This window comes from Chenopodium album, chromosome 12, assembly GCF_948465745.1.
Source record: "Chenopodium album chromosome 12, dcCheAlbu1.1, whole genome shotgun sequence".
Lineage (NCBI taxonomy): Eukaryota > Viridiplantae > Streptophyta > Magnoliopsida > Caryophyllales > Amaranthaceae > Chenopodium > Chenopodium album.
This window is the reverse complement of record NC_137845.1, coordinates 16,328,587-16,342,880: the sequence shown is the minus strand read 5'-3', so window position 1 is coordinate 16,342,880 and position 14,294 is coordinate 16,328,587. Positions and strand designations below refer to the sequence as shown.

The 14,294-nt window shown below is 33.1% G+C and overlaps 2 protein-coding genes and 2 pseudogenes across 3 annotated transcripts; 2 read left to right on the top strand and 2 right to left on the bottom strand.

Annotated features, from left to right (window-relative positions):
- On the top strand, nt 1-3,507 carry LOC145570423 (glutathione S-transferase-like). The gene is made up of 3 exons (XM_081629497.1): nt 1-202; nt 2,728-2,776; nt 2,865-3,507. The coding sequence occupies exons 1-3, from the start codon at nt 56-58 to the stop codon at nt 3,311-3,313; spliced, it is 645 nt and encodes a 214-aa protein (XP_081485623.1). The 5' UTR covers nt 1-55; the 3' UTR covers nt 3,314-3,507.
- A 4,134-nt stretch (nt 3,508-7,641) lies between these two features.
- Nucleotides 7,642-9,450, top strand: LOC145570985 (glutathione S-transferase pseudogene; annotated as a pseudogene).
- Nucleotides 9,451-12,789: 3,339 nt separating this feature from the next.
- Nucleotides 12,790-13,545, bottom strand: LOC145570984 (uncharacterized; the record flags this gene model as incomplete). The annotated part of the gene is made up of 1 exon (XM_081630095.1): nt 12,790-13,545. A coding segment is annotated over one exon (756 nt), but the record flags the coding sequence as incomplete, so codon positions are not given.
- Nucleotides 13,543-14,294, bottom strand: LOC145570422 (heavy metal-associated isoprenylated plant protein 36-like; annotated as a pseudogene). Its single transcript, XR_014096459.1, has 3 exons — nt 14,254-14,294; nt 14,084-14,159; nt 13,543-13,912 (listed from the first exon to the last, which is right to left on the bottom strand). The product of XR_014096459.1 is annotated as a heavy metal-associated isoprenylated plant protein 36-like (transcript).

The following is a 14,294-nucleotide window of genomic DNA, read 5'->3' as shown; positions in this document are numbered from 1 at the left end:
CTTACAAAAAATTAAGGCATAACAAGTACTTGCTTCTAGAGTTATAGTATTAGACATGGGAATTAAGATTCATGGAAGCCCTATGTCCACCGCCACCCTCCGTGCCGTGGCGGCAGCTCATGAGAAAGAGCTCGATTTCGAATTTGTTACCGTCGATATGAAATCCGGTGCTCATAAACAAGAGCCTTTTATCTCCCTCAACGTAAGTTTTTGTTAAACCCGGTTTCTTTTGCATGACTTTTTATTAATGAATTGACTTTTTATTAGTCGTTTTGAAACGGATTGTTACATTATTTATTGTTAAAATATAATATTTTATTTTTTGTTGGTGCCAATTTAATAATTATTTATGATTATATTATTGATTATTCTTTATTAGTCCATAATTCTTATGTTTTGATTTCTTATTAATTGACTTAAGTTTTATTCCCTCTGTGTTTCTAGTGCTTTATTTTTTCTTTTTTTAAAAGAATTTTAAGTGCTTTATTTAGACTGTCTCGTTTACATATTATATTCTACATAAATTCTGTTCAAAAAAAAAAAAAAAATATTCTACATAAATTAATGGGGTTGTTGATTTATACCTAACCAAAATTTAAAAAAATCAAGTGGAATTTTGTTTAAAATAAGAATTAGAATTTAGAACAGACTCACAGAGATAGATTAGGAGGATAATAATTCTTCCAATGTCATACATTTTTTTTTTTTTTTTTTTTTTTTTTTTTGCTAGATAAATTACCAGAAAAAAAATATGTTACTCATCAAACTTGAATAATGAACTTAGATGCTTTCTATTCACAACTTATATCTTATTTAAAATTTCTTATTTCAGTTTATATAAAATTATTAACCATGATCAAAAGTGGGAAAAATTAAGTGAACTGAACAAGGTTTAGAGAATCACATGCAATTGATGTTCATAACGTATTACGGATAGAGTTACAAAAAATTGACACGTTTCGACAACGACTTAACTAGCTGTTTAACATTGACTTGTACACCTAATTTGACCATTCTAATACTCTATTTTACGGAGTATTAAAAGCAGTTTCACACTATAGTTTTAGGAGGTTAAGTGAAGTCGAGTTTGACCCCGTAAAATAAGATGTAAATGGGATTAATGGGCAATAAAAGATAAATAGTTCTCACTATAAAAATTAGTGAAGTAATAATGTAATACTTTCCCTGTTTTTTAATAATTGCAACATTTCTCTTTTTACGCTTACCGATACCTGTTTTGAATCATTAATATCTTTGATTACCAATATGTAAAAATTATGAATTTTAGATATAAAAATTGTATAAATCGAAACGAATCTAACAAGATCTCACGTGACTATATTTTTATTTATGTATAAATCGTCAAAGATAGTCAAACTCAAACTGTTGCAACTATAAAAAACGTAGGAAATATACAAAGTAGTACTTCGTATCATTCAGTATTTGATATACATGCAAGTGTAAAACTTAAAAGAACAAAAGGGATTACTCCGTAATATGGGTAATTTAAGTTTGCGCATTTAATTAAAGTTCTATCCTAGAGTACTTTTTTTTAAAATGTATTTTGTACTATTTTTCTCTTCATACTTTTGAATTATTGTACGTTCAAAATCTTTAAGAGATTTGTAAAAGATAAAGATGATGTAGTGGTTGTAATTGGTAAAGAGAAAATACCACTGTATAGAAAGTGATGGGAGGTAGAAAGTGATGGGAGGTAGAAAGTGATGGGAGGACCGGAGGAGTGGTGTTTTGATTATAAAATAATTTGTAAATTATTATATTATACACCATTATAATTTATGAATAATCGATAATTGATTATACCCCACTTCTAGACTTCAATCCTTTTGGATTTTCTTTAAAAATGACAGCCTGCAATTTATAATGTTATGTGGCAGATTATTGTGAGTTTGTAATTACAATTAGAATCATGTTTGACAAAAAAATCTCATTTTTCATCTATAATACTTAAAATTGTGAATTATTTGAAGCAAAAGCATAATCATTCCAAGCTTGAGGGGACTTGTTTGATTCTCAATTAGGGGTGAGCAAAAATTCAGGATACTCTGACCTGTAACCGGAACCTCTCGAAACCTCAAGTTTCAGATGCGGTAATAAAAATGGGAACTTGTTGTAACAGGTTTCGGTTTTGGATAATAAAATTGTGAACCCGGAACTTGTAGGGTATCCTGTTATTATAGGTTCCCTATAGGGTACATGAAATCGGAACCTATCATTTAAACCCAAGTATAAAAGCCCTATTATCAAAATTGTATAAACGTCGTTACCTACTTCTCTCCCTCCTCTTATTCATTTTTCGTCTTACTCTTAATGGTTTAATTAATGGTATTAATGTAAGTATTTTAATTTTGTATTAAATATTCTAGACAATCAAGTAACTATTAAGCTTACTTTAAAAGATAGGGTACCCTATTTCGAAATCGAAACCTTCGGTTCCTAATTTTTAGGAACCTGTTGAACAAGTTCCGATTTCTATTTTTATTAGGAACCTGTTGCAAACAATTCTGGTTCCGAGTCTTAGATTTTTACAGGGTACCCTGCTATGCTCACCCCTATTTTCAATCATTGAATTATGATTCGCAATCGCCCATGAAATAGGATTCGAAACATTGAAATAGCCGTGCTTGGTTTCCATTAGTCTTCATAATTTAGATTTGGTTCTCTAGAAGACACTTTATTAATCGTTTGTGTGTTGTATAATTTCAGCCATTTGGTCAAGTACCTGCTCTCGAGGATGGTGATGTCAAGCTATTTGGTAAGGCACTATACCTAAACAAACACGAATAGCACTGCTTTGATTATCTTTCTCATGTTTTGATACGAAATGTTCATATTTGAAACAGAGTCGAGGGCCATTACAAAATACATAGCATACAACTACGAAGGCAAGGGAACTCCTCTTGTGTACAACAAAGGAAAGGAAATGGCCGACCTAGCTGTTTGGATGGAAGTCGAGGCTCACCAATTTGATCCAGTAGCCAGTAAACTCGCTTGGGAGCTTGTTTACAAGAGCATGTTTGGTATGCAAACCGACAATGCTGTAGTCGAAGAGAACGAAGCTAAGTTAGTTAAGATCCTTGATGTCTACGAGGCTCGTTTGTCTAAGTCCAAGTATTTGGCTGGTGATTCCTTCACTTTGGCTGATCTTCATCACTTGCCTACCCTGCATTATGTGCTCGGTACTAAAGAGAAGAAGTTGTTCGATGAACGCCCTCATGTGAGCGCTTGGAGCAAGGATATCTTGGCTAGGCCTTCTTGGGGAAAGTCCTTGGCCTTGCAGAAACAAACTTAAGGCATGCTATAATATAATCGGCTGTGTACTGATGTACTGTCTTGCTGTATTAGAGTTTTATGCACTTAATCTTATGTTGGTTTTCTGCTTTCTATGTGGTTGTAATGTTTGTGACTCCGGATTGACTTCGATTAGCTGTTCTTATGTAATAATAGTACCCGAGTTTTTTTAGCTACAAAAAGTTGGTTTTTCTGGGCTCTTAGCCACATTATTAGTTGTTTTTAACTCAATAGTTGTCCCCTTGTTTACTACATGGCTAAGAGTGACAAGGGACGGATTTAAGCTAAATAACTCGAGAATTCTCGTTCAAAACTAATTATGAATGGGGATAACTATATGGAAAATATAAATATACGAGGAAAATGTGTGAAAAAAATATTTATTTTAATAGTCGAAATATAATCATGAAAATGCCTAAAATGACAAATATAACTCTCTTTCTTAAGGTAATGGCTATCAATTCCAAACACAGACATAGTTCTAAGTATTTTTTTAAGAAGAAAATTAAACATAAATGGTAAATTATTTATGCTGCATTATGAACTTATGATCTATGGACTATAGTTAAACCTTAAAGTCTTAAACGATTAATTCTCCTTTGACAACTCTTAAGGCATAGTTAAGGTCTATTCACATTTATTGAATTGAGTTGAATTGAACTAAATTGATTGGAACTGAAATAAACTGAGTATTTTATGAGAAAAGGAAATTAGGAGCTAAATAAAACTAATTAAAGCTGAACTGAACTGAATTGAATTAAAATTAAGCTGAAATGAAACAGATTCTTACATGATCACATATTCACAATCGGCATCCTTTGTTTTTAGTCACATTGTCTTTATCTTCAGAAGTTTGGTGGGCCGGGGGCGGGTAGGTGTAGTAATGAATTTGGTGATCTACCACGACAAAGGGAACGACAGATGGTCTGCTGTGGAGCAACAATTGTTCACTTGAAACTTGAACTTGTATAATTCAAAGTGATTTTAGTAATTCAATATTGCTCAAAGTTTAAAATCCGAGTTTAGATCTGGTGGAGGTTCTTCTCATTACCGTAAAATACTCTTTTCATTCCGGAATAAAATAATAAATGATGAGTTAGACTTTTTTCGCCATATACGTAGTATATATTAAAAGTGAAGGAAATGCAAATTTATAGGACTTATTAATATGGAATTATGGATACTTGTTTGGTTGTCACAATAAACACAAATAGAGGAAATTAAAAATTTATGGGAATTTCTACAACTTACATATCAGCAATTGGTTTTTGGACGGAACATTGTTGGGCTTTTGGATGGAACATTATTGGGGCTTATATGTAATTATGTTCTCCTCTAATGTGAGCTTATCACTTTGGCCCAATGAATGTACTCAGTTTCTTTTTTTTTTTTTTTTTTGAAAAGAAAAAATATTTCATTAATTAAAAGTCATATGATATCTACAATAGATTCAACATTAACAAATACATAAGATATTGAATCAAATAAAATTTTTCTTCATAAAAACTACGATCGTCGAGTAAATCTTGCACTGTGGAACATCTCCCTCTTATATTGCTGGAAAATGTAGTCTTGTTGGAGAGACAATCTAACGATTCTTTGTAGCCGTGAGGATGTTTTTCTTTTGATTCATCTGTCTGTATTCGAAAACTTGATAACTTTTTCACCAACAAAATAATTTCACGACAATCCATTAGATCTAATATCCAAAACTAGAAATTTCTCCCCCAAAAAGAGGAGATAAACCTTGTCTTTCGAACAAGGTCGAAAAACCCTTGTCTTTTGAAGGAAATCGGAAACCCTTTCTTTCTAGGGAGAAAAGTTCCTCCCAAAAGGAGGAAGCATTATTATAAAACCTAAAAAAACTTTAAAGAAACAAGGATTGGGGCTTTCCACCGGTTAAAACCGATGGAAGCCCCTTTAAAATTCAACAATGGAGGCTAGGGTTTTGGAGAGAGAGGAAGGAGGAGAGAGTTCTATCCAAGTATCTTGTGGAAAATTACTATTTTTTTTTTTTTATGATGCCCACCCGGTTCACCGGAGCTTAGCTCTGACTACATTCGGATCCGACTCGGGTAGCATACTTGGCTTGTGGTGAGTGAGTCTTCCAACAAGAGTTTCTGCATACAGTGAGGCTCAAACCCGAGACCTCCCTTAAACGACATCAAGTTGCTTACCACTTGAGCCAACTCTTTATTATTCCCATAGTTTCTTTGTATGTATATATTTTGACTTTTCTGGTCAATAAACTTTGACTATTAAAAATCTCTATATTTGTTATATTTTGACCTTTCTGATCAATAAATTTTGACTATAAAAAACTTCTAATATAAGGATCAAAATTATATCATGTTGGATATACATAAGTCATTACTATGTATTTTTTTTTTTTTTTTTATTGTTATGTTCTTTTTTTTCTAACCTATAGTAATTTTTTGCTCACTGGTAATACGGTTTTAATTTATTTTTTTTTTTTTCATATCATATTCAACTTTATGTCATTATATTTTGTTTAATCATATTCAACTTTATGTCATTATATTTTGTTTAATATTATATTCAATTTTATGTCATTATATTTTGTTTAATATTAAAGGCCTATTCACATTTAATGAACTGAACTGAATTGATTGGAGCTGAACTGAACTGAACTGATTGGAGCTGAACTGAACTGAACTGAGCTGAACTGAATATTTTATGAGAGAGGAAAATTAGGAGCTGAACTGAACTGAACTGAACTAAACTGAAATTAAGTAAATGTGAACAGGGTATAAAGAGGCGAACAAGGTATTCACAAGTCACCACTGCAATTAATAAAAACAATTCAATTTTTTTTTTTTTTTTTTTTTTTTTTTTTTTTTTTTTTGTGAGATTTTTTTTACTGAAATTAAATTATTTTTTCTATAATTAACTACATTTTTTTTCTCCCAAAAAAAAAAAAAAACCTTATTAAAGCTCATTTTTACTAAACTCAATTTTTTAAAAATATTCTTATATGTGGATAGCCACACCGTGTGGCCAACCATCATGAGGTTACTTCGTTAGTGTAATTAGGGTTACTCGTTAGTGTAATTAGGGGTAACTCGGTAAGTGTAATTAGGGGTAACTCGATCAGTGTTACAGGGTTACTCGGTGAGTGTTATAGGGATTATTTAGTTAGTCAGAATATTTAAAGAATATTATTTGAATAAGGTAAAAAAAACATGATTTAATTGCACCTTTTTTTTTTTTTGGGTAAAATTTGTACGACTAAAATGTAATTATAAATCTTGGGCGCAACTTAGATGCTCTAGGGATCTGCACCTTTACAACCTCGATCGAAATATACAAAGACAACCCTTTATATATACCCAGAGGCGGAGCCAGCAGGGTACAGGGGGGGACAGCTGTCCCCCCACTTTGAAAATATAAAATCAGATTAAAACCATAATCAAGTACAAATTTACGCTTGCCAACGCTATGGTGTAGTGGTGAGGTCAATGTGATTCCATTCAAGAGATGCGAGTTCGATACTTATTGGAGGCTTTATTTATTTTTTTTTTTATGATACTTATTGGAGCTTTATTTATTTATTTATTTTTATGCACAACATAGTATTCCTTCCAGTTTTTCTAATCAGGTTTATTTTTTCTTCTTATTATTTTTTTATGATACTTATTGGAGCTTTATTTATTTATTTATTTTTATGCACAACATAGTAATCCTTCCAGATTTTCTAATCAATTACTCCGTATATTTATTTAACTTATTGTTATTACAGGGAAATTTTGACAATTACCACCTTCTGTTATGTCTATTTTAGCAATTACCACCTTCTATTTTTTTTTTGAAAATTACCACCTTCTATTTTCAAAAACATTAAAAGTTACCACCTTCTTGCCTTCCAACTACCACGTGACGTCATTTTGGGCCCATTCTTTCCCTTTCCTCCCTATTACGGAGTAGTATAATTTAATTAATTTTGCATGAACGGATCGGAACCTCAAATTACGATTGTATTAGGGAATAATGACAAATTGACAATTGCATTTAGTAAGCTATGTCATAGGCAAATATTTCCGGAGGAAGGTATATGATGTTGGGATTGTTAGGTTATTTTGACAAATTAAGTACTCCGTATTTTGGATATTTTGAGCTGTAATACATTCACTATTTAGCTATTGGTATGTAAGAGTATTATTTTTTCCCAACATTTTTGTCAAAACAAAGTGATGGTCATCTGTCCCCTGGTTTGAAAATTCAGGCTCCGCCACTGTATATACCCTATATTTCCTCTTTGTAGTTTGTACACACTTTCATCTAGTCTTCTTGCTTGCTTGTAGTCTTAGCTCATAAATGGGGATCAAGGTCTATGGCAGCGATTATCCAATAACACCAAACGTGATGCGAGTATTAGCCGCTGTCTACGAGAAGGAGTTGGAGTTTGACTACGTTCCACTCGACATGAAGTCCGGTGCTCACCAGCAGATGCCTTATCTTTCCCTCAACGTGTGTACGCGTTAAGTTGTTAATTGTCATGTTGACTGTGTAGTTTGAATTAATGATGTGACATCTAAATTAAAACGGATGGAGAGTATAATTCACTAACTTCGCTGTTGTACTTTTGCTTTTGATGTATCTTTCATTTGATATGTATGTGTAGAGAGGTTGATTATTACAAGTATATGTTAATCTATATGCATGTAATTTTCTTAGGTCTCGATTTTAAAGTTTTTTTTACCATCTTTGATCTAGTAAACAATTTTCTTGTAGTTCATGGAAAATAAAACCATATGTGAAAATAATCTCCAACGAAATTAATATATCGGTTATTAGTCTTATTACTATGTTCAAACAAATGATGAACTAATATTACCTCATTCATATAATAATATAAACCACTATTGACATTATATGTATGTAACTATGCAAATAATTCAGCTATGTAATGAAAAATGGCGGACTGAAAACTTAATATAAGTCTTACTATCTTAGCTGATTTAAGTTTTATGGGGTTGTACCCAAGACAAATCTATATAAGGGATTAGTTCGATCCAAAACTTGAGATAATGGACTCTTTTCATAATCTCATCAAATCCTGTAACAAAAATGCTAATACTCCAAATTTCATGATTCATATTACAATTGTATGTTGATCCTCTGTCATTTTCTCTACACCAAAAAATTAACTAAATAAATAACAATCTTGCATTGTAATGGTTATTGACAGTAGCTAGTAAGGCTTTTATTTATTACTAATTGTACACTCTAAATTCACTAATTCAGTAATTACCTTAATGTAACTAGCTCATATATGTGCATACTTGGTATAATTACTTGTTCTTTCATGTAATTGCAGCCATTCGGTCAAGTTCTGGCTCTTGAAGATGGAGACATCAAGCTTTTTGGTAAGCATTATACAAAGTAGATTATATGATGAACAAGTTTTTTGGTAAGCATTATACAAATCGATTGGTGACATCAATGTTCATTTAGACCCTATAATCAAGTTTTATGTGTGCATATTCGATTTAGCCCAACTTGTCCATAGCCAGGCCTATTCCTATTTTTTACAAAACCTCTCCCTTTTAGCTATAAAATGTGTTCATAATTTGAATAATCATTATTTGTTGATTTAATATTTCAAAGTATATAATAACAAACACTCAATTCTAACAAACTAGCTACATACTTGGAAAAGCAGAATCAAGAGCAATTACAAGGTACATAGCAAATATATATGAAAACAAGGGAACTCAATTATTAATCAAGGATGCGAAAGAAATGGCACTTGTAGAAGTTTGGGTAGAGGTGGAAGCCCTTCACTTTGACCCAGTGGCAATCAAACTAGGTTGGGAGCTTGTTTATAAGAAGATATTCGACATGGAACCGGACATGGCTGTAGTCGAAGAGAACAAGGCTAAGTTGGCTAAGGTCCTTGATGTTTATGAAGCGCGGTTGGCTCAATCCAAGTACTTGGCTGGTGAAGCCTTTACCTTAGCCGATCTACATCATTTGCCTATTGTACACTACTTGATGAACAGCCAAGTTAAGCAGCTGTTCGAGGAGCGTCCTAATGTGAGTGCTTGGTGCAAGGATATCTTGTCTAGGCCTTCTTGGCTAAAAGTTGTGACTTTGCATGAAAAGCTTAAGGGATAGATTCTGCTAATAATGAAATGTTACTGTATTTTGAGAGCACTATAATAATTCATGTCACAAATAACATGTGTTTTCTTGTTCAATCATCTGACTCTGTAAAATCAGTAAAGCAGTCTTATATACCATTAGGCCTTTTTTTTTTTGTTGCATGCAAGTGCTGCTGCTGCTGATGATGATGATTCGAGAATTTGCTAAATTTAGACTTAGAAAATTAAAATTATTCTTTCATCACAGGCAATCATACTCCATCCGTTTTTATTATTTAGTTGACATACTTTAACCAGCATAAAATTTAGTGGGGTAACTATGATATAGTTAGTGGTTTATATTTTATTTATAGGTAGTGAATGGTGAGGTGAGAAAAATAATTATAAAATGTAGGTGCATGTCATGTACATAAAAGAAAAGGAAAGTATATCAACTATAAAGACACGACTTTATAAAAAAAGTGTGTAAACCAAATAGAGATGGATGGAGTACATGATAATGGCTTATATACATAACCTTAATCTTGCAATTGTTATTTTTTTTTTTTTTTTTTTTTTTGGCAAATGTTAATTTGTAATTAAAACGTAATGTCCTCTACCAATAACCTAAACTTGGGCAGGTAAATGTTTGATCCAACCCAACAATTAGACAAATCTTATTATTCCACTTTTATACTTGTATTAACTTAGTTGTATAAGAACTATAGGCATTAACTGAGATTTAATCTAATTTAATGACTACAACTTTATTGTAGCCACTCAAAAGTCATCCTATTATTACTATCAAAATAACTAAGAGAGTCGTTTCAGCTTAATCAAAACGAAGTAGTTTTGAGCTTGAGTCGTGAGAATGAAACACCATTAGTTTGAAGCCGAGTTTGAAACCGACTAGCTTAAATCCATGTAGTTTACTAGAAACAGTACTATATGTATCATTGTATCATATCCACACAAGTGACACAACCTTTTGGAGAGCAAAACTCTAGGAAGGGTAAAATAATGAAATATTATGCACCATATGCTTAAGATTCAGTCAGAAGAATAACATTATTGCTACCAATTTAAATCATTGCACCAACTCTTCAACTTATCAATACATCATTAAACATACACTATGTTAACAGTACCACTAGCTTAATAATTATCCACACAATTAAATCTGCAGTATTTCAGCTTTTCATTAGAATTCTTTTGAAGGCTGTTACTAGCTTTGCTACTGTAATCAGCCATTGTAACTCATTACACCACCTTGATGGTTCTCTGCTTAATCCCCTGCCTCTAAAGCCTAAAGTAACATCCTCCATACATTTGTAATCATGAACTCGTACGGTGATTACATAGAGATTCTACATTTTTCTGACATGCTAATGCATGCTATATACTCCTATAAGAGTTAGGATTTAGGATAAGTAGGATAATTATGCCTTGTATTATAATACGCCGCTTGATTAGCCTCCCGGAATTAGTGGTAATAGGACATTAGTAGACCTTATTTTGAGGTGCATTACAAGTACTATATAAATGTGCTCAATTGGATCTGTTAGAGGCCCAAAATGACTTGGGACTTGAGACAACTTGGGTACAATTGAGATTTGAGGTTTTACCTTAATAAGTGTTTTTAAATATAAATTAAGGTTTCAAAAAAAGAACTGAGGTTAATCAAAGTTTTTGAAGTATTTTTGTAATGTTAGGAATGACAAGTTAATTACAGTATGGAGCTATAATTGGGGCAATGACCAACTTTAAGACCCCTTGAACTTGTTGAGCTTGGAGGACAATATATGAAGCAATGATAATAAGTTCACGACCTAGTTGTAAAAATATTGTGAATTGCTCACAAGCAACAAGAGTCACTAAAAATAGCTAGGATAAGTTATGGCTATGGGAAACTAGCCGAGTACCTTATAATATGAAAAACTAGCTAAATCTATATGCACGCGATGTCTGCTTTACATTTTTAAATTTATATTGATCAACCTCTTTTAAGAATTAAAGAAGAAGTAAAAATTAAAAACATTATTATAGATATTTTAGCTTGGCCTATATATATGACTTCATAGAGATTAATCATTTGGAATCTAAATAAGTGTCAAATTGGTATTTTTTTGAGATATTAGAGTTTGTCTAGTCTTTATTATAGAGTAACTGCTATAGGTGGTATTAGATCTAAATTGTGCATTTGGGATCAAGCTTCTACAAGATTCCAAGCAAAAAAATTTACACAATTTATTTGAACAACTAATAGTTTGAAGAAATATGGAGCATTTATTTATTTATCTATTTATTTATACAAGAAATATGGAACAATTTGTAATTGTTTGGAAGGAAAACCTACAGGCATGTGTGTTCTTAAAATGTTTGATTTTAATCATGTAAATTTGTTGATATTGCACAAACAACATCCAAGAATAAATGAGTTACATGCTTGGCTTACATGAAAGATGATAAATTAATTGACAATTAATACGGAGTATAATATTAATCCATTCTGACATAACAAAATCAAATGAATTACGGAGTACCATCTAATACAATCCAATTAGAATTAAACTAAACGACCTGTTTGACACCTCTATAAATGTCTACACGGCTATCACTCCAACATGTCTCCATATTCTATGCTAGAACACATAGCTTGGAAAATCTCGATACAATGATACCCAATTTTAAGTATATCTCCATGTTCAATGACCAATATTGAATATAAAGCAGTCTTTGGGTTTTGGTTCAGGTGGATTCCACCTAATAAGATTCCTTTTTTCTACTCTTCTTGAGGTTTACTTTAATAAAGCTACTTTTAAGTACTAATACAATCTCGAGCATATAAAACCGCTTATTATGCATGAGAATCAGACTAATTAAAAAGACAACTTTCAAATTCCAACCATAAAGGAATAAGAATGAGACAAAAGGAAAGAGTAAACAAAGGCAAGAGAGAATCAAGGCCGAGACTGGGACCAAATCTCAGGCCGGGATTAAGATCAAATCTTGTCTGCATCACTGTTGTTAATGACCTCATATACAGAATAAAAACGGAAAGCAAAAAGGGAAAGAAGGACAAAGTTAACTAAAAAGTATGTCTTAGAATTAAGGAGGATGCACGTCAGATAGTAAAGAAAAGGCAAGATCTTTAGTCCTCAGAAGTCACAACTAAGGAAATATACATATTCTAACAGACTAACAGAATATTCTAGTCAAGGATAATACCTAACTACGAATTTTAATACAGGATGAAAAATATAATTTCCACCCTGAATTTTAACAAAATTTTTATTTTGCTTTTCTCTTTGATGTTTGACAGTATAGTGCATATGTTATTCATAATCCTAGAAGCAAATATGAATCTATGATACTACATCAAACTACATCGACTTTCATCTGCATTGTCGTTGTAATACTGATCATCATGATAGGACTCATTGATTGGATTCGACGGTGGTGGTGGAGGCGGAATATGCATTGTGTGATACTTTGGATATTCGTAGGCATAGTATGGTGGAGCGTAGTACGAGGTACTACTGCTTGGTTGTGCCATACTGTAACTCATTCCGAGTTGAGGTTGTGGGTAATGAGCAGGAGGGTACATGTAACTTTGCTGATTTGGAGGACCGAAATTGTCAGGACTATGATACGGTCCATTTGGGTAACCTTGATTAGGAGGTCCATAATTAGATGAAGGTCCAAAGTTCATTGGCTCAATGGGGTTTTCATGGTGCATCGAATGACCTGAAAACCCGTCTGCTGGTGCTGGTGCTGGTGCTGGTGCTGGTGCTGGTGCAGGTGCTTGTGCTTGTGCTTGTGCTGGTGCTGGTGCTTTTGCTTTTGATTTTGATTTTGCTTGTGTTGGGGCTGGTGCTGTTTCTGTAGGAACTGGGGATTCTGCAGGAATTATTGGAGATTCTGTAGGCACCGAAGTTGGTGCAGGTGCCGGGGTCTCAGGCAGTACTGGTGCAGCTTCTGGTACTGATACAGGTGGAGTTGATGCTGGAGGTTTCGACTTCTCGTCATTTCCAGCATTACCATTGTTTCCTTTACTTTTCTTTTTCTTCTTTTTATCACTACTGCTGCCATTGCTCGTCCCATCAACGCCATCAGTTCCGCCTGCATTTTCTAACTGTAATGGCTTATCACCATCAAGAGGAGAGCCTTATCAGAGACTTCACCTCCTTTGACAGTTTTTGCAGGGTTTGCATGATTATCAGCTGATTTTGTTTCTTTTTTCTGACCGCCTTCTTCAGTAGCTTTTCCCTGCGCTTTCTGATTTTTGTTTTTCCCATCACTTTCTTTTGTGGGCTTAGTCTTTTCTTTCGCGCTACTAGGAGCTTCGAGCATGTTCTCGTTCTTCACAGAATTATCTGCCCATAATTCTGCAGGTTTACCTGACTTAGCAAGTTTGTGAAGAAGGGTCTGAGCATCTATACTGCCAGTCACAGTAACCTTGTGTTGTTGAGCATCAATTGTTGTCATATAAACACCTGCAATATTGAGCATAATATGAGACAAAACTCGCAATAACGTTGAAACTTGGAAAAATAATAGCAGAATAAGCTATGTACTACGTTGGTGAAACCCAATATACATACATGACCAATATTCATACATGATACACACTAATGACTAAATTAAAGGGGGTTGGGGATCGTTACCATCGAGCTTTTGGAGAATTTTCTTCACTTTCTTCTTGCAACCTTCGCAGTGTGTCGGAACTCTCAAGGTCCAAGTCTGTCAACAAAAATTATAGATTATTAATACAAGAAACAGGAAAAAGGTTGTAGCATAAGAATCTCAAATTCTGATACATGGTATATGCAGATACCTGATATTTTAACGGTCCAGGGCATCAGTGGCTGCAGCCAT